This window comes from Uranotaenia lowii, chromosome 1, assembly GCF_029784155.1.
Source record: "Uranotaenia lowii strain MFRU-FL chromosome 1, ASM2978415v1, whole genome shotgun sequence".
Lineage (NCBI taxonomy): Eukaryota > Metazoa > Arthropoda > Insecta > Diptera > Culicidae > Uranotaenia > Uranotaenia lowii.
The window spans coordinates 63,635,659-63,658,278 of record NC_073691.1 but is presented as its reverse complement, the minus strand read 5'-3'; the positions used below and the strand labels follow the sequence as shown (position 1 = coordinate 63,658,278).

Below are 22,620 nucleotides of genomic sequence, written 5' to 3'. Positions count from 1 at the left end.
GCAACTGCCAGTTCAAGTCTGAAAATTTGACAACTTTCGCGATTGTAATAACATAAAAGAGGCGAAAAGGCCCAACATAAACTTCCCCTTTTACGAAATTGACAAGACTTGGCAACATAGTTCGTAACGTAAACACACGAACTCGCCATAAAAAGAAAAGAAGAAGAAGGTTAGTAGCCGAAATGTGATTTAAAATTATAAGATTTGTTTGTGCTCAATAGAAATACCATTTATTTATGAGAAAGCTTAAATACTGAGATCAAAACATATTTTGAAAAAAAAAAAATTTATCGCTTAGTCAACTACCCGGACAAGAAATTAGCCGGTCCACACCATTTTTCAATAAACTCAATAACATTGGGGATATCCGTCTGTGGAGCCATCCTGGCGGCAACGGTCAGTTTGCTCCAGGCATCACGATTAGCGAGACGATGAGTACGTTGGAAAATCACTGGCTGCCGACCCATTACCGGATAACCACTGACCAGACATGCCTGATCCGAAATACCCAAACTTGACTCGAACAAATTACGATCATCGGTAGGCAGTACCTGGTCCACCTTCTGATCCATGCTCACAGCCAACACCCACTCACGGATTTCCTCGTGCAAGTTGAGTTCATTTCTCAGATGCAGCTCCGCCGGAATCGGGACCGAACTGGGGAAATCCGTGGATGAGAGGTCAGAATGATCAACCAGGTTGCCGGAACCTTCTTCGATCGCTTCGCATACATCCAGGTAATGGTTCAGGATAACAAATGCCTCCGACTCTCGACCCAATCCGCGTAGATCCATTCCCGCTTCGTAGTAGCCCTTGTCACATGGAATGATGTCCGTGTGGCGCAGAATTGCAACGGATATTTTGACAGCAATCGATTGCAAAGCGGGTGCTTGACGACAGGCTGCCCTGGTGCTATAGTAGTGTGCTATCATCAGCAACTGCTCAAAACGATCGCTCGTATCTGCATCTGCTTGATCAGAGCCACGCAATGCTTGAACCAAGTTCAAGAGGAAGTTACGAAGATTCTTCCATACATGAATTCCGTCAGGCTCTCGCAGAGCAAAACACTCCAACGCAATCCGGTTGTATATGTTGAAATTCTGAGCTACAGGCGGTACTCCATGTTCCAGATACAGGTTCAAAGCTGCCACGCAGTCTCCATCACGGATTAGTTGAGCCGAGTATTGGGCAAGATATTTCTGTAAAACCGGAACGCTGTGTTGCTTAGCTTTCTCTATACAACGAGTCCATTGACCTTGCTCAGCTAGCAGATCCAGCGCTCCCACGATGTCAATGTCTGCTAACTGTTCCACGTTTCCTTGGTTTCTCAAGCGAGATTTCTGTTGCGCCTCAACGTATGCGACCAGCTGAGGATCGATTTCTTTAGCCAGTCGCCGAGCTTTGTTCCAGTTATCGGTTTTGATAAATACGTCAACAGCCTCTCGTGGCAACTCTGCAGCCAGATACAACTGAGCAGCTGGTCCAATCTGGTTAATATCAATCAATCGGGGACCTAGCTCTCGTGCTATTTCCATGGCATCAGGCCCCTCCAAAAATTGATTACAAATCTCAGCTGCTCGAAGAAGAGCACGGCCGATGGTGGCCTCATCAGCATTGGTTTCATTGATTTGTAACAAACATTCGGCTGCTTTTTTGAATTCTTCAGCTCTAGCGAATTCAGATACTTTCTGTAGCAAATACCGTGAATCGTTTGATCCACTTCCCCGATTTACTTTTGCGTAAAGTTTCTGTATCTCTGGCAAAGCAGAAGGAACATACTCTTTAGCAATCCGCAATGCTTCAGTGAGCATATTATACTCTTTGTAATGCTCTAGAATCAAATCAAGTCTATCGGCTCTTATCATGAGCGCTTCATATTCAGGATAATTCCTGGATTCCAATGCAGAAGCAGCTTGACTTAGAAGCACTTCTTTCGTAGCTTCCGGTAAATACTGTTCAGCCACACGCAAAGCAGATTTCCAATCTCCGCTATGAGTGTGCATCATGATCGCTTCTTTGGGTTTGTTTGCGAGAAGAAATTCAGCCTCCGCCTCAGTGAACTTTCCGTCATCCTCTAAAGCCATGGCAATTTTCAAATGAACTTCATCTGATGACTTGCCACTTGCTTTGCATAAATCTAGTGCAAAGTCGAACTGCCCAGCTTCACAAGCGTAAGCTATGGAATTGTCAATTAAATTCATTTTAGTCAGTAACCTAGCAGCTCCCTCAATCGGTAATGATTTTGCCCACATAAAAGCAACTTGATTCGAAGCTCCATCTCCTCCCTTTTGTTTCGCTACACGATGCGCGTCTTCCCACTTATTAGCACTGCAGTACATATGAACGGCAGATTTCCAATCGCCAGCAGCTAAAAAGTGAACCTCGGCGTTCTTTAAACGACCTTTGCTTTCCAACTGCCTGGCCAACGACGAATGGGTTTGCTCCAACAAATTCTTGTGGTAACGCTCAACTAGCCTGATCATTGAATCATACATCTCCTGCTCCTTATACATGTTTATAGCAATGTCTGGTTCATTGACAGTCAGCAACACCTTTTCTGCATCTCTGTACTTACCTTCTTTTTCCAAACCTTTAGCTAGCTCAATGAACAAGTCATGTACCTCACCAACATCCAAAAACTGCTCTGCAATGTCGTACGCCTTTTCCCATTGGCCATGTTTATTCAAAAGATTCACAGCCTCTTTGAACATTTCAGCCCGAATTAATAACTCTTCTGCTGTCTTCACATCTCCAATCAAACACAAATGCTCTGCTAGCTCAACGGCATACTTCCGTATTTCCTCTGGATCATCAACAACTTTAGCTATTTGCACCGCTTTCCTCCACTGTTTTGCACCGACTGCTGCTTCCAAAGCTTTAACAGTGCAACCTGCTTCAATATAATGACTAATCGATGCATCCAACTGCCTTTTCGATACTAACCAATCGCCCCATTCCTCTTCCAAACTGGTAACTTCATCCGGTGAAACAAACCGCGCCAAATCAATAGCCCGTGCATAAGCTCCTCCCTTACGATACAACCCAATTGCAGTTTCTTGCTGCCCGATACGATGAGCTAGTTCCGCTGCCAGTTCAAACAGTTCAGCCTTTACCAGCGATGCGGAAATGCGTGTCACTATGTTCTCATTTGACAGCAGATGTGGTGTTTTCAGAGCCAACTTTACCGCCTTTACAGGTTTGTTTGCCTTCATGTACAACGTCATCGCTTTGTCTTTTTCTCCACGTTCCTCCAGCACTTCACCCGCTCTCTCCTCTTGGTTGGTGTTTAGCAGATACTCCATTTGCTGTTCTTTCAGCTCGGTTAGCCCATGATAGCCCCTACGTTCGGCCAGTTTGATGGCGTCATCCCAACGTCGCAGCTTCTTGTACATATCCAAGGCCGCTTCAATGTCACCCTGTTCGATGTAGATGCGTTCGGCTGATCTGCAGTAAGAAAAAAACTAAAATTAGTACCAAATTAAAACTATTTTTTGTGAGTGATGAATTCTTCTCAATTGACTCTCAACCAATTGAGTTATAATAGAATAAACTTATTACCTCAAATCCCCTCCTAGTAAGGCCATCCGTGCTCTTACCTCCGGGCAAGTCATTCCCGGACTACTAGTGGTCTCTTCGTACTTCTCAGCTATTTTTATCATCTCTCCGATGTAGAAGGTCTTGGAAGCATTCTCCAATGCTGCATAGCACCTCTGCGCTACCCACAAATTCTGTTGAGCTAGCGCAATCGAAGCCAAATTATGCCACATTGCCTTGGCAGCAGGAGTATCCCCCAATGATTCAAGGTAGAAGATAGCCCTACCGAAGTCACTGTCATTGACGGCCGTTCCGAATTCCACCAATCCTTCGTCCAAATGATAAACATGCTCTGATGCGCCTTCTCGGGTATGAACTTCTGTTTTTCCTTCCTCCCGTATCACATCGAATACGTCACCCCGTACCGGAAGAATGGTCACGTGTTCCGGTAAGTCAATGTTGTACCAGATAGCTAAGTTGGAGTCGCTCTGAGCTATGGCAACATCACTAGAAGGGACCCACTGGACAAAAGCAACTTTAGCTAGCAGGGTTTGCTTCTTACCTGTAGCAATATCCACCAGTAATAGTCTCATTTTCTTATCGCGAAACAAAAGTTTATGTCCAGTTTCGCTCAGCTCAAGCCAATCGATCTTGGAATCGTGAGTTATTTGCGATATGGTTGATTGCAACATGAGATCTACAACGCATACTGTTTTCATGTCTAACAGGTAGGCAAGTTTCTTGTTGTTTTTTGAGTTCCCACGTTCGTTGAGACGGACAGATATAACGTGAGGATTGACAAATTCTGTTCTCACTGAGCCGAGAATGAAATTTTCTCCATACTCAACCAACGAGAGTTCTCCTGCGTTGAAAATTAAGGCCACAGTTGGATTCTCGAAGTAAAATCGCTCATGGCGACCGGTTGCAATCCAAGGGATCTCACTTGTTAGAGCTCGGATGAGATCACACAGTATTAGGGAGTCTTCGGTTCGACCCACCAAATAGTTGTCTTTGCCCATGATCCGAACATCGTCGATTTCCAGACCTAGCTGAGATTCCACTATCATAGTGTGAAACGGCTCGTGGAGAGATTTGAGTAACACTTGACTTGGGGCTACAAAGGTCAGCTCGAACTTGTCTTGCCAGATGGTTCGCCGAAGCACCGATTCGTAACCTAATACTGCTCCACAAAGTGATCCCACAGTTAATCGAGATCCATCTTTTCTCCAAGCTAGGGCGGTAACTGTATAGAGATTTGGGATACTTTTGCACAGAGCTTCAGTCCAGGTATTCTGACGAGGACTCCAAGAGAAGATTCTGATACGATCAAAGCTTCCAACGGCAACGGCTTGGCCATTTGGACTTGAAGCCGCTACAGTGAATTCTCGTTCCAAATCATCACGAGTGTAATCGAAAGTGCGCGTTAAACGTCCAAGAGTATCATAGAAACAAATCTTCTTGTCACATCCACTGACAAATATTCCACTTTGAGGCCATGCTAATGATACCGGAGCCACCGGATGCTGTAAGATCCTTCCGGAAGACTCCCCTGGTTCCTCTATTATGTAGAACTTGATAACCGAACCATCTTCATGACCAGACAAAAGTCCAGTTCCTCTACAGTTGGGCGCCAAGGCAACCACCAAGCTCTCTGCCCCATATAGAGTTTTCGATTTGTTGTTCTTGCAGTGTAACGACCGTACTTTCCCGTCCTCCAAGCCAGCGATGATCAGTCCTCCTGCCAACCAAGTTACACACGTTACGGCCGCTCCCTGCGGAAACTTATTACAGATGACCTTTTTCTCATTCCAAGATTCACCCAGTTTATAAACGTACACAATGTTGTCACTTTGAGCTACTGCCAGCCGATTCGAATCCGGACTAAAAGCAATCCCTCGAATAACGTAAGAACTTTTTCCGGCATTAGGATCCCCCGGTTTGGTCGAAAATTTATCCCGCCGTTCCCCGTTTTCATCGAACAGCAAAATTGTACGATCGGCGGTCGCCACTGCCAGTTTCTGGTTATTCGGGGACCAGCACATGCCCGCCACTCGATACAGATAGTCCTACAAATATCAATGCTCAAAATAACGCATAAAACCAAATAAAATGTCTGTTTTACCTGGGCTTCAACTATGGATTTCATGAATTTTAACTGCATTTTTCCGGGAACGTCTACCAAGTTTCTACGTCTTACAAAATTAATTTCTAATATCGATTTTTCTTTCTGTGGCCAACAACAAAAATCGTTGTTGGGGTAACCACGTTGCCTGGGCAACCGGAACTAACAACCGGATACAAACAACAACTTGTTGCACGTGCCGCACGTGTTTGTTTGATTTTGTTGGAGGGGTTTGAGGTTGTCGCAACCAAAACAGCATGCAACTGGTGTCGGCGCGTGAGCCAAATGCAACTTGTTGGCCATCGATATGCAACAGGAGGATTTTTTTTGTGCATTAAACATTCCTAGGGGATATGAGGGTAGTCAGTACTATAAACATTATTATAGATTGGCCCAGGTAGTTGTGAAGTCGTTATTTAGAGTATTATAATAGAAAAATTAAAAAGGGTTAAAGAAAATTTTGAATAGCAGAAGGCAACAAAATTCAATTTTTTCTGAAGTGCACAGAATTAAAGAGAATATTTGGACTTATTTTGGAGCGCTGAGTTTTTATCTATGAGCTTTTGTTTTCGAGATATCTCTTGAAAATAGGTAAAATTCATGGAATAATTTGTACTCTTTTTTTGGCAAAACTGTAGAACAGTAGAAATATTATTAAAACATAAATTATTGACTTTACCGAAGACTGCGAGAGATTATGACTTCTGTGAAAAAAGTTATTGAAGTTTTCTTTTTGTAAAATTTCCTCAAATCAGCCAAACACGGGAATTTAAACAAAATTTCAAAGAAGATTTAAACAAAATTTGATCTTGGATATTTCTCAAAGCATGAGTCAAGCTGTTTCACATTCTTCAACAAAGTTGTTGAATGAGTAAAAAAGTTTTCATATGACATTGTTTAACTTTCTTGGATTATGTCATTCTTTTCTTATATTCTATTCTTATATATTCATATTTAAAAAAAAAAAGGAGACTTAATATTTTTCAAAGCATTGTATCCCGGAAATAAGAATACCTAAGCAAAATATAAATCCCTTATTCAATGAAGGATAATGAATTGATTCAAAGTGAGCTTTAAGTTTTCGATTTAGGGTAATTAGTTTAAAAAGACACTTTGATCAATTTTACTTAAAACTTATAAATTTTAAAATTTCTAATCATCTTAATTTACATTTTATATCTACATTTACAAATGAATGGTAGTTTTGAAAATTTCGCTGTAATATCTTGAATTTGAAAAAATATTCATACATGATTAGAAATGTGAACATTCGATTTAAAATTTCCAATTTGAACTTAACAGATTTTTTTTTTTTTTTTGATAATTAAATTCAGTTTATTTAAACAAAATAAAACAAATTAAATATAAAATAAAATTATCAGGCGACGGTTTCACAGTTTCAAATTTAAAGCTCTGTATGTATTTTTCGCAGTCAGTTGAAATAAGAGGTCCTGGAAAGGAAAAAAGGTAGAAACTATGTTTTTCTTATTAAAAATTTAGATTAATACGCTGAAAGAGAACGCTGTTTCCAGAACACAAAAATTTAGAATTTGGACAAAGTTATCAAAAATATTACAAAAAAAAAAGTTTGACTATAAATTTCGGAAGATTCATTTAAAAATCAAAACAAAATATGTAATAAGATAAAAAAGACAAGTTTTTTAACATTTTAGAACACATTTCTTTTTTCAATAAAAACATTCTTTGAAATTCTCGCTTGATACAGAATGGGGAAATCAAACAAAAGTGTTTCAAAGTTTTCGTCAAAAAAAACAGAAATTTTCTTAAATTATTTCAATTTTTTTAAGTTTTCAAAAACAAAAACTTATAGAAAAACAAACATATTTGGGTTTATGGCATCCAGAGAAATCAAAAGAAGCTCTCAAATTTTTTACACTTCCGAAAAATGTGGCTTTGTGTTATTAATCAAAACCCCTTGGAATGTTGAGTTGAGTATTTAAATTGAAACACAAGATACATAAAAATAAAATGAGGTTGAAGTTAGTTTCTTGGAGAATATTTGATATCAGCATATAATTTGTAATGACATAAACGATTTTACATAATCAAAGTGATAAGAAGTAGAGTAAAAGATACTAGTTTTGATTTTTTTTGCTAATTTTAGTTTTTTTTGTTTTTTTTTTTTTTTTTGTTTCGATTATAGTCGTTTTACCATCTTTATGGCATTCGCGACTTTATCAACGTTGCAGTTGGCGGACAGTTATTGAAAAACTATCCGGTACAACTGTGTTCGATGTTTACTCTTGGGCTCGAACTCACGGACATCGGCTCAAGAGACAACAGACTTGCCAACTGAGCTATATCACAAGCCTCCTGCTAATTTTAGTGGTAAACACCTGTCACATAGCTTCTAACTTGTTGATAGAAACTTCCTCATAAAAACACATCTTTAGTCGAGGTAGTGTTGTTGTGTGTCAAGATTTGAATTTCAATACGAATGTTTAATTGAATTATAAATCGAAATTTACAATAAAAAACTAGTGCGGTCAAAAGTAATCACGAATTAAAATCTACTGGAGGCGAGCTAATTTCTAAAAGGTTTGTAAACACTTATTTTGTACTACGGTAAATTCATTTCTTGATACGAAAGTTGTACTTGGAAAAAAACTCCATGGTGTGGTGAAAATTTTTCCGAACTTGATTAACCTCTCATATCCAAACTGCACAACACACAAACATAATGCTTGCTTTTTCTGTGATTATTAATTTCGTTGGAAATGGTATTCTAAACTGGAATATTACAATTCACATGCAAACATTCCGTTGGAGTTCTAAGAATCTCATTCATTTTTACATATTACGATAACCCACGAGATTTCATTTTGAATTAAGGATTAGTTCTTCAAGAATGTGTTCATTTGTTTCATGTGTTTTAATATTTTTCATAGTTTTGCCAAGAAATCTCAAAATTTAAAGATAATTTTCAGAATTTGGAAAAAACCAGAGTCTTTGTTTTGTTTTAAGATTAGAAATTCATGAACTTAATTGTTATGCGTAATTCAGGCATACCCAAGCTACAAAATGGTGGTCCAAAACTGAAAACTCGGAACCAGATCTATCTTCATTTGAAACCCATATTTAAATTCAGATATACAAGTAGGGTGAAAAAAAATTGAAATAATGATTGAAACCCAAAACTTCAAAATTTTAATTATAGATTCATGGTTGTGGGCTCTGAAACATATTTCACATCTGTTCCAGAGACGAACCAGCCAAAGGCTGAAATTCTCTTTAATAAAGACAAAAAAAAAAATATTTCACATCTTGGTTCATTGATAAATTTTGATTTGGAATTAAGTTTCAGAAAACGTATTGAGATTCTGAAACAGATTGAAAATTCAAATTTTTGAATGCAGAATTCAGATTTAGGATCGATATTGAAAAAAAAATATTATGATGACTATTCCATTGAAGAATTTAAATAGCAAGAGATCGTAAACTTATAATGTTGACAGGAAAAGTGATTTTAAAATTTCAACTTAAAATCAAAAATATAAAGTAGAATTTGATTTATTAGGAAGTATGTTTTATGGAAAATAAACTGATTTCTATGTATGAAAAAAAAACCCTCCACAGGATTAACATTTAAGAATTGATTTTAAATGAAGAATATTTGCCGATAAAGCAGCATGTCATCTTAACGAGATAATTTCATATTCGCTCGGTGTATTGATTGATTTTTTTAAATCTCAGTTTTTTAGATAGTCAAATTTCGAACTAAAATCTTGAATTTGGATATGCAATAATCAGACTTGAAAAGTTAAATTGAGATATTTTACTTTCACTTTTAAAATTTGATATTTTTTCCATCGAAATCATTGAATTCGCGCAAGAGTTAAGTTGGTTTAGCTTGTTTGATTTGAGAACATGTTGAAAATCTTTTTTTTAATGTTTCCTTAAAATTACTCAGTTCGTGCTCAAATAAAAAAAAATCCAAATCTTCTAGAATGTTGAGTACATCAAAGATTTGGAACATCGATAAAATTATTTCTGTATCTTGTTACTTAAAGCAGTAAAATAACTGACAACTTTTGGATTAAGCTTTCGCACTTCTTGAACGGTTATCGAAGTGAGCAGAAGAAGCATCGGCTTTTCAGTCAAATAAGAACATTTTCACCCAGCAATACTGATTCGAGGCATCTCAAAGCGGGTTTCATTCACGTAGGGTCACGTAGGGGACTAATTTGGAACCACCTTGTCTAGCTCTCCCATAAAGCAATTAATCATGACACATTTTGAGCAATGAGTTGAATCCCGGGCACTCGATATAATGCGCTAAATTTTTTCATGATTAGTTGTTTTTTAAGAGAGTTAGACAAGGAGGTCCAAAATAAGTTCCCTGGTCTAAAATAAATCCGTTACCCTATCACATTTGCATCCCAATGGACAAAATTTAGTATTTTTTGACAATTTGAAGAAAGAAGCGGATAAATTTAAGGATACATTTTTTATGCTACATGACGAATGTGCTAGGAAGCTCTAACAGCAATTTTCTAGAAACATACCAAGTAGTTCATAAGACCTGTCTAACTGACCTATTTAAATTTTGTTATTTTTTCTCAGTTTTGTTTTGACAGTTCTCTTTGGGGTGTTTGGAGATATCTGGTTTCCCAGCCGAAAAACAAAAATTGATTCAAAAAGGGCGTTGGAATTTTAACACAAGTTTCGTGGGCTAGCATGTACGTCTGTTCTCTGTGTATTTTCATAGAAAAAAAATCAGTCGCCAAAACCCTCCTCTATTAGGTGGTTCTTCTTATGTCTCTGCTTTTGCACAACGTATAGCTTCTATCTTCAGCTTTCTGAACACTAAGTGTTTTTGATTAGTTCTTTGTAACTGATCTACAGTCTTTTTTCCGAAGCATGTTTTTCGGATTTTTTCCTTAGACTTTGAATAATGGAAAACTGTAGTTGTAGCTGAAAAATGTCAGGGAAACACATTTGAGTTCCAATACAAGGTTTCTTAATCTAGAATTTTTTTTATAAACCGGTTGAGAAACAAGAGAGATGTAGCTGTTTTAGTCAGATGTGTCAAATTGACACTCCAGCAACTCTTATACTTACTTACTTAATGATCCCGCGCCGATCCTCCAGTGCACAGGGCCCTGGTAAAAGACCTCCGCTGTTGACGATCCGGAGCCAGCGTCTTCACCTGGTCCCAGTCAAGATTCTCGTTGACAGTTCGGATTTCAGCGACTAGGCTTCGCCGCCACGAGTTTCTGGGTCTGCCTCTTCTTCGATGACCTTCTGGATTCCAATCTAGCGCCTCTCTGCAAATCTCGTTTTCATCTCTTCGCAGCGTATGCTCAATCCATCTCCACTTACGTTCCCGAATCTCGATTTCTAGCGCTCTTCGATGACAACGGCGATGTAGTTCCTCATTCGAGATCAAGTTGCCAGGCCACCGAGTGCAAATGATATTCCGCAGGCAGGGGGTTACAAATACTTGCAGTTTTCGCGTCGTCACCGCATATGTGCACCAAGTTTCGCACCCGTACAGCAATACGGATTTGACGTTTGAGTTGAAGATTCGGATTTTCGTTCGTAGAGAGATCTGGCATGAACGCCAGATGTTTCGGAGACTCGCAAACGCAAATCGGGCTTTTCTGATCCGGGTTTCAATGTCTTTCCTGGTACCACCATCAGGCGTTATCTGGCTACCAAGATACTGGAAGCACTCCACTTTCTCAACTTGTTGCCCAGCTACCATGAAACTGGAGGGATTTCCTGTGTTGATCTCCATCGACTTGGTTTTTCCGAAATTGACTTTCAGACCTGCTGCCTTGGAACTTTCGATGAGGTCGTCGAGTTTGCTCTGCATATCCGGATGTGTTTGGGCGAGCAAAACAATATCGTCAGCCAGGTCAAAGTCGTTCAAATGGTCCATTGTTGAAGGATTCCACGGCAATCCTCGGTTCGGTGCACATCCGATCGATCTAGTCAGAATCTCATCCATTACGATTAGAAAAATGAGCGGTGATAAAATACATCCTTGTCTCACTCCAGCAGTTACCGGGATCGGTTCGGACAAGACACCGTCGTGCAAGACCTTGCACGAAAATGCCTAGTATTGTGCTTCGATAAGATGGACTAGTTTCTCTGGAACCCCTCTTCACCTTAGAGCCACCCAGATGTTTTCATGGTTAAGTCGGTCGAATGCTTTTTCGAAATCAACGAACACCAGCAGAAGAGAGTCCTGGAATTCGTTGATTTGTTCCGGCTCTTTCCCCCTCTTCGGCTAGGGAGTTTGTCCAGGCTCTCTTGTCTCGTCTACAAGCTCGTTTAACTGCCTTTTCCGACTCCGCTTAACGTAAGCGGGCGGCTGCTTTGGCTGACCCGGTACATGCCTGCTCAATTCCGACTTCCGCCTTTCTCCGATCATCGACCATCCTCCAAGTTTCATCCGACATCCATTCACTTCTTCTTCCACAAACTTTACCGAGAGTACCATGGCTCGTCGTGATAAAGGCATTCTTGATTCCACACCACTGTTCTTCGACTGTTCCGTCTGTCGGCAGCTCCGAGGCTCGGGATTCTAGCTGTTCATCTGTCGTATCTCGCCAAGGACGAGGTGATGGTCAGATGCAATGTCTGCGCTTCGTTTGTTGCGGACATCTAGAAGGCTCCTTCTCCATTTTCGGCTGATGCAGATGTGGTCAATTTGATATTCTGTTCGGCCATCTCGAGATACCCAAGTGACCTTATGTGCTGGTCGATGGGGGAAGAGCGATCAACCAATCACCATGTTGTTGTTGCCACAAAATTCTACAAACAGCTCTCCGTTTTCGCTCATCTGTCCTAGGCCATGGCGCCCCATGATGCGCTCAAGGTCCTGATTGTCGGAGCCAATCTTTGCGTTGAAGTCGCCCAAATGGATTTGAATGTCACCCTTCGGAATTTTCTCTACCACGCTGTTCAGTTGACTGTAAAACTGCTCTTTCTCCTGCAAATCGGCAACGTCAGTTGGCGCATAACACTGGACCATTGTAAGGTTTCTAAGCCGTGTTCTAAATCTGGCTACGATTATTCTTTCGTTTATTGGTTCCCATCTAATGAGGGCCGCGTAGGCCTGCGGGCTTAACAGGAAACCAACTCCTCGTTCCCGAGTAGCATGTTCTCCTCGTATTTATGCCAGAGTAAAGCAGGACTTGCCCGGATTGTGTCTTGTGTTCTCCAGTATTAGGCCAACGGACTTCGCTCAGTCCCAGAATTTCAAGCTTAAGGCGGCTAGCTTCTCTAGCAAGTTGAGCCAGCTTGCCTTGTTGGGCAAGGGTTGAAACATTCCAAGTTCCAATTCGTGTCCGTGTTTTCATGCTAAAAGTCGTCGCCAAAGTTCCAGGTCGGTCATTTCTTTCGGATTCCGTAACAAGTTTATGAATCGAGAGCAGTAGGTTGTTAGCCTAAAGTCCCTATCCCGCGATGGGGCTGCCATCTTGGACTTAGCTGGCGAGAGCCGCATTTCATAAATACAGCCGCTTGCTGCAAGACAGACGCTGTTTGAGCCGCCCCTGACCTGGAAAACAGATGCTCGGTTGTTGTTGCACGCCGCCCCTGACCTGGGGAACAGACGCGTGCGGCCACCTTTTCAGTCTGCATGCGACCAAAGCATCCACCGGGGTTGGGTACCCGATCTCCGCTTAGGTTACTCGCACCCCAGCCGGCACCGCGGGGAGGTAGAGATAGGAGTTGTGAATAAGAGGTGATATGACCACTATGGGGTCTCGTGTTGCACATTATCCACCATTTACCAGCCAACTCTAACAGGTAAAATTTTCTGGGACGGATGAGGGTTTAGCATAATATGGATTTAGAAGTTGTTCTGATGAAAAGATTAGAAGAAACCGTTCCAAGATGATTGATTTCCATTGTAAACAATATATTTTGAGTAAATCTAGCTAACACAGATAAAATGACCAAGGTTGAAAAAAGTTGGACCTCAAAGTTGAAATAGCTGTTACTTTCCATACCTTGAACCAAATTTCATCAAACAACTTTTGTTGAGATACTGAGAGTGTTAAATTTGAATTTGTTGACCATTTTGTTGCTTAGATTTCACCAATTTGAGCTACCCATTGAAATGTACAATATTATTTTATCTAATACTACTTAGCTCTCATAACCTAAAGCTTAGCAAGCAAATGGTTATGAGTTATATTTTCGCTCCAATTTCAAAATCGTTAATTTTCTTTTGGGTATTAAAGGGATGAACAGAATAAAACAAAAATATTGCAGTACTACTATATATGAAACAATAATCACGCGATTTACAATTTTGTGTAATTTTCAGAAGTTTTTACTTCGTTTTTTACAATACACTTTTAGCCTTAAAAAAACAAAAAAAAATCCTTGAGTCTTTAAGTGTTAGATATGTGATGGTGATGTGCTGTAGAGTAAATCAATTTTAGGTCTATTTTTGGAATCTCCGTGGTTGGATTTGTTTCGCTCCGAATGATATCGATTCGTTGTAGAATCAGTTTATTTTGTATGAATTTCCAAGAAGCTCACATGCTGCAGCAACGAAATTTGTTTTAAGAAATTGGCAAAACTGCACGATTTTTCAACAACGATTTGTTGTTTTTATTCCCATACACAGTTAGAAGCCCATGACAAATTCTTGAGCCCTCAAATTTGCACAGTTGTTGTTGAGCTCAAAAAGAACCTAAATACATTTGATATTTGTTTAAAGCAATTTTGAGACCTACATTATGAATAAGTTAGCTGTGTTACATTACTTAATGTCCCGTTTCAACTATTGAAATGTTTTGTGGGATTTTATTATCGAAAATCCATACATCTTATTTTATGACTAAAAACTAATTATAATTAAATCGGTTGCAATCTCATGCACTTGATCATCAAACATAAACCCAGCTTCAAATTACCCAAAACGCAATTTACAGCATTTCTAGTACGATCAAATCACTTCGTCGGCTTTTAATAATTATATTTTTATCTTCCTGAAGGTGAAAATTAAACTTACACCCTTTTCATGTTAGTTGATCGTGTATGATCGGCCGGCTTCCCGCTTGGCTCACAGAATTTCAATTGAGATAAAGCACAAGCATTTCGAATACTTCTTTAAAAAAAACCATCGACTTAGGTAGGTAGCCTTTTTGAGCCAAAAACACACCGGACGTTGTTTAGGAGGTTTGGGAGATTGGCATTTATGTCTCATTTATCATCGCGCAAACGAGGACGTTGTGCTGATGAAAATATAATTTCCCGGGAACAGAGTTTTTTTTTCCTTCAGCTTCGACCAAGCATCTTTCTTGAATTTTGCTTAGTTTTGGAGCTCCTGGAGTGGAAGGACCTCTGATAGTCATCGGTGTTGTTTTTAATTTTGTTTATTGCACTTGCGAAAACGGATCTCACACCAGCCCAAAATTACAGGCGTTTGAAAGTTCAAAAGTAAACGGGGCGTCGAGATGTTTGATGGTGCTTGATTGTGTGGTCGTGCTTGGATTGTGCCTTCTTTTCTAAAGGAGACCTTTCATACGTTCCCTTTTGATAAAATATAACTTGTTATTTGATTTTATGTTGTTCTCAGTCATTGTTGAAAGAAAAAATTGAAAAACTGGAAAACAGACCACAGTTTTTTTTATACAAATAAAGGATTATTCTCGTTTGAAATAAGTACACATTTGATGAGTCAAAATTTCTTAATCCTTGATCGCTATGAAAAGAGATTCTGAATCTGAATTCTGAATCTGAATTCTGAATTCTGAATCTGAATTCTAAATCTGAATTCTGAATCTGAATTCTGAATCTGAATCTGAACTCTGAATCTGAATTCTGAATCTGAATTCTGAATTCTGAATCTTAATTCTGAATCTTAATTCTGAATCTGAATTCTGAATTCTGAATCTGATTTCTGAATCTGAATTCTGGATCTGAATTCTGAATCTGAATTCTTAATCTGAATTCTGAATCTGAATTCGGAATCTGAATTCTGAATCTGAATTCTGAATCTGAATTCTGAATCTGAATTCTGAATCTGAATTCTGAATCTGAATTCTGAATCTGAATTCTGAATCTGAATTCTGAATCTGAATTCTGAATCTGAATTCTGAATCTGAATTCTGAATCTGAATTCTGAATCTGAATTCTGAATCTGAATTCTGAATCTGAATTCTGAATCTGAATTCTGAATCTGAATTCTGAATCTGAATTCTGAATCTGAATTCTGAATCTGAATTCTGAATCTGAATTCTGAATCTGAATTCTGAATCTGAATTCTGAATCTGAATTCTGAATCTGAATTCTGAATCTGAATTCTGAATCTGAATTCTGAATTCTGAATCTGAATTCTGAATCTGAATCTGAATTCTGAATCTGAATCTGAACTCTGAATTCCGAATCTGAATTCTGAATCTGAATCTGAACTCTGAATTCTGAATTCTGAATCTGAATTCTGAATCTGAATTCTGAATCTGAATTCTGAATCTGAATTCTGAATCTGAATTCTGAATCTGAATTCTGAATCTGAAATCTGAATCTGAATTCTGAATCTGAATTCTGAATTCTGAATCTGAATTCTAAATCTGAAGTCTGAATCTGAATTCTAAATCTGAATTCTGAATCTGAATTCTGAATCTGAATTCTGAATCTGAATTCTGAATCTGAATTCTGAATCTGAATTCTGAATCTGAATTCTGAATCTGAATTCTGAATCTGAATTCTTAATCTGAATTCTGAATCTGAATTCTGAATCTGAATTCTGAATCTGAATTCTGAATCTGAATTCTGAATCTGAATTCTGAATCTGAATTCTGAATTCTGAATCTGAATTCTGAATCTGAATTCTGAATCTGAATTCTGAATCTGAATATTGAATCTGAATTCTGAATCTGAATTCTGAATCTGAATTCTGAATCTGAATTCTGAATCTGAATTCTGAATCTGAATTCTGAATCTGAATTCTGAATCTGAATTCTGAATCTGAATTCTGAATCTGAATTCTGAATCTGAATTCTGAATCTGAATTCTGAATCTGAATTCTGAATCTGAATTCTGAATCTGAATTCTGAATCTGAATTCTGAATCTGAATTCTGAATCTGAATTCTGAATCTGAATTCTGAATCTGAATTCTGAATCTGAATTCTGAATCTGAATTCTGAATCTGAATTCTGAATCTGAATTCTGAATCTGAATTCTGAATCTGAATTCTGAATCTGAATTCTGAATCTGAATTCTGAATCTGAATTCTGAATCTGAATTCTGAATCTGAATTCTGAATCTGAATTCTGAATCTGAATTCTGAATCTGAATTCTGAATCTGAATTCTGAATCTGAATTCTGAATCTGAATTCTGAATCTGAATTCTGAATCTGAATTCTGAATCTGAATTCTGAATCTGAATTCTGAATCTGAATTCTGAATCTGAATTCTGAATCTGAATTCTGAATCTGAATTCTGAATCTGAATTCTGAATCTGAATTCTGAATCTGAATTCTGAATCTGAATTCTGAATCTGAATTCTGAATCTGAATTCTGAATCTGAATTCGGAATCTGAATTCGGAATCTGAATTCTGAATCTGGATTCTGAATCTGAATTCTGAATTCGGAATCTGAATTCGGAATCTGAATTCTGAATCTGGATTCTGAATCTGAATTCTGAATCTGAATTCTGAATCTGAATTCTGAATCTGAATTCTGAATTCTGAATCTGAAGTCTGAATCTGAATTCTGAATCTGAATTCTGAATCTGAATTCTGAATCTGAATTCTGAATCTGAATTCTGAATCTGAATTCTGAATCTGAATTCTGAATCTGAATTCTGAATCTGAATTCTGAATCTGAATTCTGAATCTGAATTCTGAATCTGAATTCTGAATCTGAATTCTGAATCTGAATTCCGAATCTGAATTCTGAATCTGAATTCTGAATCTGAATTCTGAATCTGAATTCTGAATTCTGAATCTGAATTCTGAATCTGAATTCTGAATCTGAATTCTGAATCTGAATTCTGAATCTGAATTCTGAATCTGAATTCTGAATTCTGAATCTGAATTCTGAATCTGAATTCTGAATCTGAATTCTGAATCTGAATTCTGAATCTGAATTCTAAAGATAAGTTAACCACCGTTAATTAATTTTGTAAATTTATTTTTCGGCATATCGGTGAAAAGTAGTTTTGAAATTGATAAAGATGGATAGAAAAGTGAGAAGAAAATTTACAGATGTTGAAAAGAGCGAAAGAGCATTTTTGCGAGGAAACTTATTAACGTACACCATACTTTACCCTGCAACATTTCATTATTTAGGAGAAGTAGTACCGGGATAGAGGTGGCACTACCTTAACCTATACAATGAAATCTGGTTGGTCCGAAGTCTACATGTGGTGAACACGTATACTCCGGATAGCCCGTCCGGAGTATACGTGTTCACCACATGTAGACTTCGGACCAACCAGATTTCATTGTATAGGTTAAGGTAGTGCCACCTCTATCCCGGTACTACTTCTCCTAAATAATGAAATGTTGCAGGGTAAAGTATGGTGTACGTTAATAAGCTTCCTCGCAAAAATGCTCTTTCGCTCTTTTCAACATCTGTAAATTTTCTTCTCACTTTTCTATCCATCTTTATCAATTTCAAAACTACTTTTCACCGATATGCCGAAAAATAAATTTACAGAATCTGAATTCTGAATCTGAATTCTGAATCTGAATTCTGAATCTGAATTCTGAATCTGAATTCTAAGATAAGTTAACCACCGTTAATTAATTTTGTAAATTTATTTTTCGGCATATCGGTGAAAAGTAGTTATGGTGGTTAACTTATCTTAAAAATCATAATAATAGGCTTTAAAAATCAAATCAAATCAATGGTTCAAAATAATTCGGGCTTAGCCAAATTGGACCGTTGACCCTAATGATTAGCACTCATACAGTGCATTCATGCCGTGATAACGAAATATCAACACGGCTAGCGCATCGATAGAACCATTGCGCGCAATAGGGAAGCTTTCTGGAGCTTAACGTACGCCATATTTTGCCCGTCCGGAGTATACGTGTTCACCACATGTAGACTTCGGACCAACCAGATTTCATTGTATAGGTTAAGGTAGTACCACCTCTATCCCGGTACTACTTCTCCTAAATAATGAAATGTTGCAGGGTAAAGTATGGTGTACGTTAATAAGTTTCCTCGCAAAAATGCTCTTTCGCTCTTTTCAACATCTGTAAATTTTCTTCTCACTTCTCTATCCATCTTTATCAATTTCATAACTACTTTTCACCGATATGCCGAAAAATAAATTTACAAAATTAATTAACGGTGGTTAACTTATCTTAAAAATCATAATAATAGGCTTTAAAAATCAAATCAAATCAATGGTTCAAAATAATTCGGGCTTAGCCAAATTGGACCGTTGACCCTAATGATTAGCACTCATACAGTGCATTCATGCCGTGATAACGAAATATCAACACGGCTAGCGCATCGATAGAACCATTGCGCGCAATAGGGAAGCTTTCTGGAGCTTAACGTACGCCATATTTTGCCCGTCCGGAGTATACGTGTTCACCACATGTAGACTTCGGACCAACCAGATTTCATTGTATAGGTTAAGGTAGTACCACCTCTATCCCGGTACTACTTCTCCTAAATAATGAAATGTTGCAGGGTAAAGTATGGTGTACGTTAATAAGTTTCCTCGCAAAAATGCTCTTTCGCTCTTTTCAACATCTGTAAATTTTCTTCTCACTTCTCTATCCATCTTTATCAATTTCATAACTACTTTTCACCGATATGCCGAAAAATAAATTTACAAAATTAATTAACGGTGGTTAACTTATCTTAAAAATCATAATAATAGGCTTTAAAAATCAAATCAAATCAATGGTTCAAAATAATTCGGGCTTAGCCAAATTGGACCGTTGACCCTAATGATTAGCACTCATACAGTGCATTCATGCCGTGATAACGAAATATCAACACGGCTAGCGCATCGATAGAACCATTGCGCGCAATAGGGAAGCTTTCTGGAGCTTAACGTACGCCATATTTTGCCCGTCCGGAGTATACGTGTTCACCACATGTAGACTTCGGACCAACCAGATTTCATTGTATAGGTTAAGGTAGTACCACCTCTATCCCGGTACTACTTCTCCTAAATAATGAAATGTTGCAGGGTAAAGTATGGTGTACGTTAATAAGTTTCCTCGCAAAAATGCTCTTTCGCTCTTTTCAACATCTGTAAATTTTCTTCTCACTTCTCTATCCATCTTTATCAATTTCATAACTACTTTTCACCGATATGCCGAAAAATAAATTTACAAAATTAATTAACGGTGGTTAACTTATCTTAAAAATCATAATAATAGGCTTTAAAAATCAAATCAAATCAATGGTTCAAAATAATTCGGGCTTAGCCAAATTGGACCGTTGACCCTAATGATTAGCACTCATACAGTGCATTCATGCCGTGATAACGAAATATCAACACGGCTAGCGCATCGATAGAACCATTGCGCGCAATAGGGAAGCTTTCTGGAGCTTAACGTACGCCATATTTTGCCCGTCCGGAGTATACGTGTTCACCACATGTAGACTTCGGACCAACCAGATTTCATTGTATAGGTTAAGGTAGTACCACCTCTATCCCGGTACTACTTCTCCTAAATAATGAAATGTTGCAGGGTAAAGTATGGTGTACGTTAATAAGTTTCCTCGCAAAAATGCTCTTTCGCTCTTTTCAACATCTGTAAATTTTCTTCTCACTTCTCTATCCATCTTTATCAATTTCATAACTACTTTTCACCGATATGCCGAAAAATAAATTTACAAAATTAATTAACGGTGGTTAACTTATCTTAAAAATCATAATAATAGGCTTTAAAAATCAAATCAAATCAATGGTTCAAAATAATTCGGGCTTAGCCAAATTGGACCGTTGACCCTAATGATTAGCACTCATACAGTGCATTCATGCCGTGATAACGAAATATCAACACGGCTAGCGCATCGATAGAACCATTGCGCGCAATAGGGAAGCTTTCTGGAGCTTAACGTACGCCATATTTTGCCCGTCCGGAGTATACGTGTTCACCACATGTAGACTTCGGACCAACCAGATTTCATTGTATAGGTTAAGGTAGTACCACCTCTATCCCGGTACTACTTCTCCTAAATAATGAAATGTTGCAGGGTAAAGTATGGTGTACGTTAATAAGTTTCCTCGCAAAAATGCTCTTTCGCTCTTTTCAACATCTGTAAATTTTCTTCTCACTTCTCTATCCATCTTTATCAATTTCATAACTACTTTTCACCGATATGCCGAAAAATAAATTTACAAAATTAATTAACGGTGGTTAACTTATCTTAAAAATCATAATAATAGGCTTTAAAAATCAAATCAAATCAATGGTTCAAAATAATTCGGGCTTAGCCAAATTGGACCGTTGACCCTAATGATTAGCACTCATACAGTGCATTCATGCCGTGATAACGAAATATCAACACGGCTAGCGCATCGATAGAACCATTGCGCGCAATAGGGAAGCTTTCTGGAGCTTAACGTACGCCATATTTTGCCCGTCCGGAGTATACGTGTTCACCACATGTAGACTTCGGACCAACCAGATTTCATTGTATAGGTTAAGGTAGTACCACCTCTATCCCGGTACTACTTCTCCTAAATAATGAAATGTTGCAGGGTAAAGTATGGTGTACGTTAATAAGTTTCCTCGCAAAAATGCTCTTTCGCTCTTTTCAACATCTGTAAATTTTCTTCTCACTTCTCTATCCATCTTTATCAATTTCATAACTACTTTTCACCGATATGCCGAAAAATAAATTTACAAAATTAATTAACGGTGGTTAACTTATCTTAAAAATCATAATAATAGGCTTTAAAAATCAAATCAAATCAATGGTTCAAAATAATTCGGGCTTAGCCAAATTGGACCGTTGACCCTAATGATTAGCACTCATACAGTGCATTCATGCCGTGATAACGAAATATCAACACGGCTAGCGCATCGATAGAACCATTGCGCGCAATAGGGAAGCTTTCTGGAGCTTAACGTACGCCATATTTTGCCCGTCCGGAGTATACGTGTTCACCACATGTAGACTTCGGACCAACCAGATTTCATTGTATAGGTTAAGGTAGTACCACCTCTATCCCGGTACTACTTCTCCTAAATAATGAAATGTTGCAGGGTAAAGTATGGTGTACGTTAATAAGTTTCCTCGCAAAAATGCTCTTTCGCTCTTTTCAACATCTGTAAATTTTCTTCTCACTTCTCTATCCATCTTTATCAATTTCATAACTACTTTTCACCGATATGCCGAAAAATAAATTTACAGAATCTGAATTCTGAATCTGAATTCTGAATCTGAATTCTGAATCTGAATTCTGAATCTGAATTCTGAATCTGAATTCTGAATCTGAATTCTGAATCTGAATTCTGAATCTGAATTCTGAATCTGAATTCTGAATCTGAATTCTGAATCTGAATTCTGAATCTGAATTCTGAATCTGAATTCTGAATCTGAATTCTGAATCTGAATTCTGAATCTGAATTCTGAATCTGAATTCTGAATCTGAATTCTGAATCTGAATTCTGAATCTGAATTCTGAATCTGAATTCTGAATTCTGAATCTGAATTCTGAATCTGAATTCTGAATCTGAATTCTGAATCTGAATTCTGAATCTGAATTCTGAATCTGAATTCTGAATCTGAATTCTGAATCTGAATTCTGAATCTGAATTCTGAATCTGAATTCTGAATCTGAATTCTGAATCTGAATTCTGAATCTGAATTCTGAATCTGAATTCTGAATCTGAATTCTGAATTCTGAATTCTGAATCTGAATTGTGAATCTGAATTCTGAATCTGAATTCTGAATCTGAATTCTGAATCTGAATTCTGAATCTGAATTCTGAATCTGAATTCTGAATCTGAATTCTGAATCTGAATTCTGAATCTGAATTCTGA

General features: G+C 38.0%; 1 protein-coding gene across 1 annotated transcript; it reads right to left on the bottom strand.

Annotated features, from left to right (window-relative positions):
• Positions 1-225: 225 nt before the first annotated feature.
• Positions 226-5,865, bottom strand: LOC129739388 (intraflagellar transport protein 172 homolog). Its single transcript, XM_055730817.1, has 3 exons — positions 5,657-5,865; positions 3,559-5,600; positions 226-3,444 (listed from the first exon to the last, which is right to left on the bottom strand). Exons 1-3 carry the CDS (start codon positions 5,693-5,695, stop codon positions 303-305), a joined length of 5,223 nt encoding a protein of 1,740 aa, XP_055586792.1. The 5' UTR covers positions 5,696-5,865; the 3' UTR covers positions 226-302.
• Positions 5,866-22,620: the final 16,755 nt, after the last annotated feature.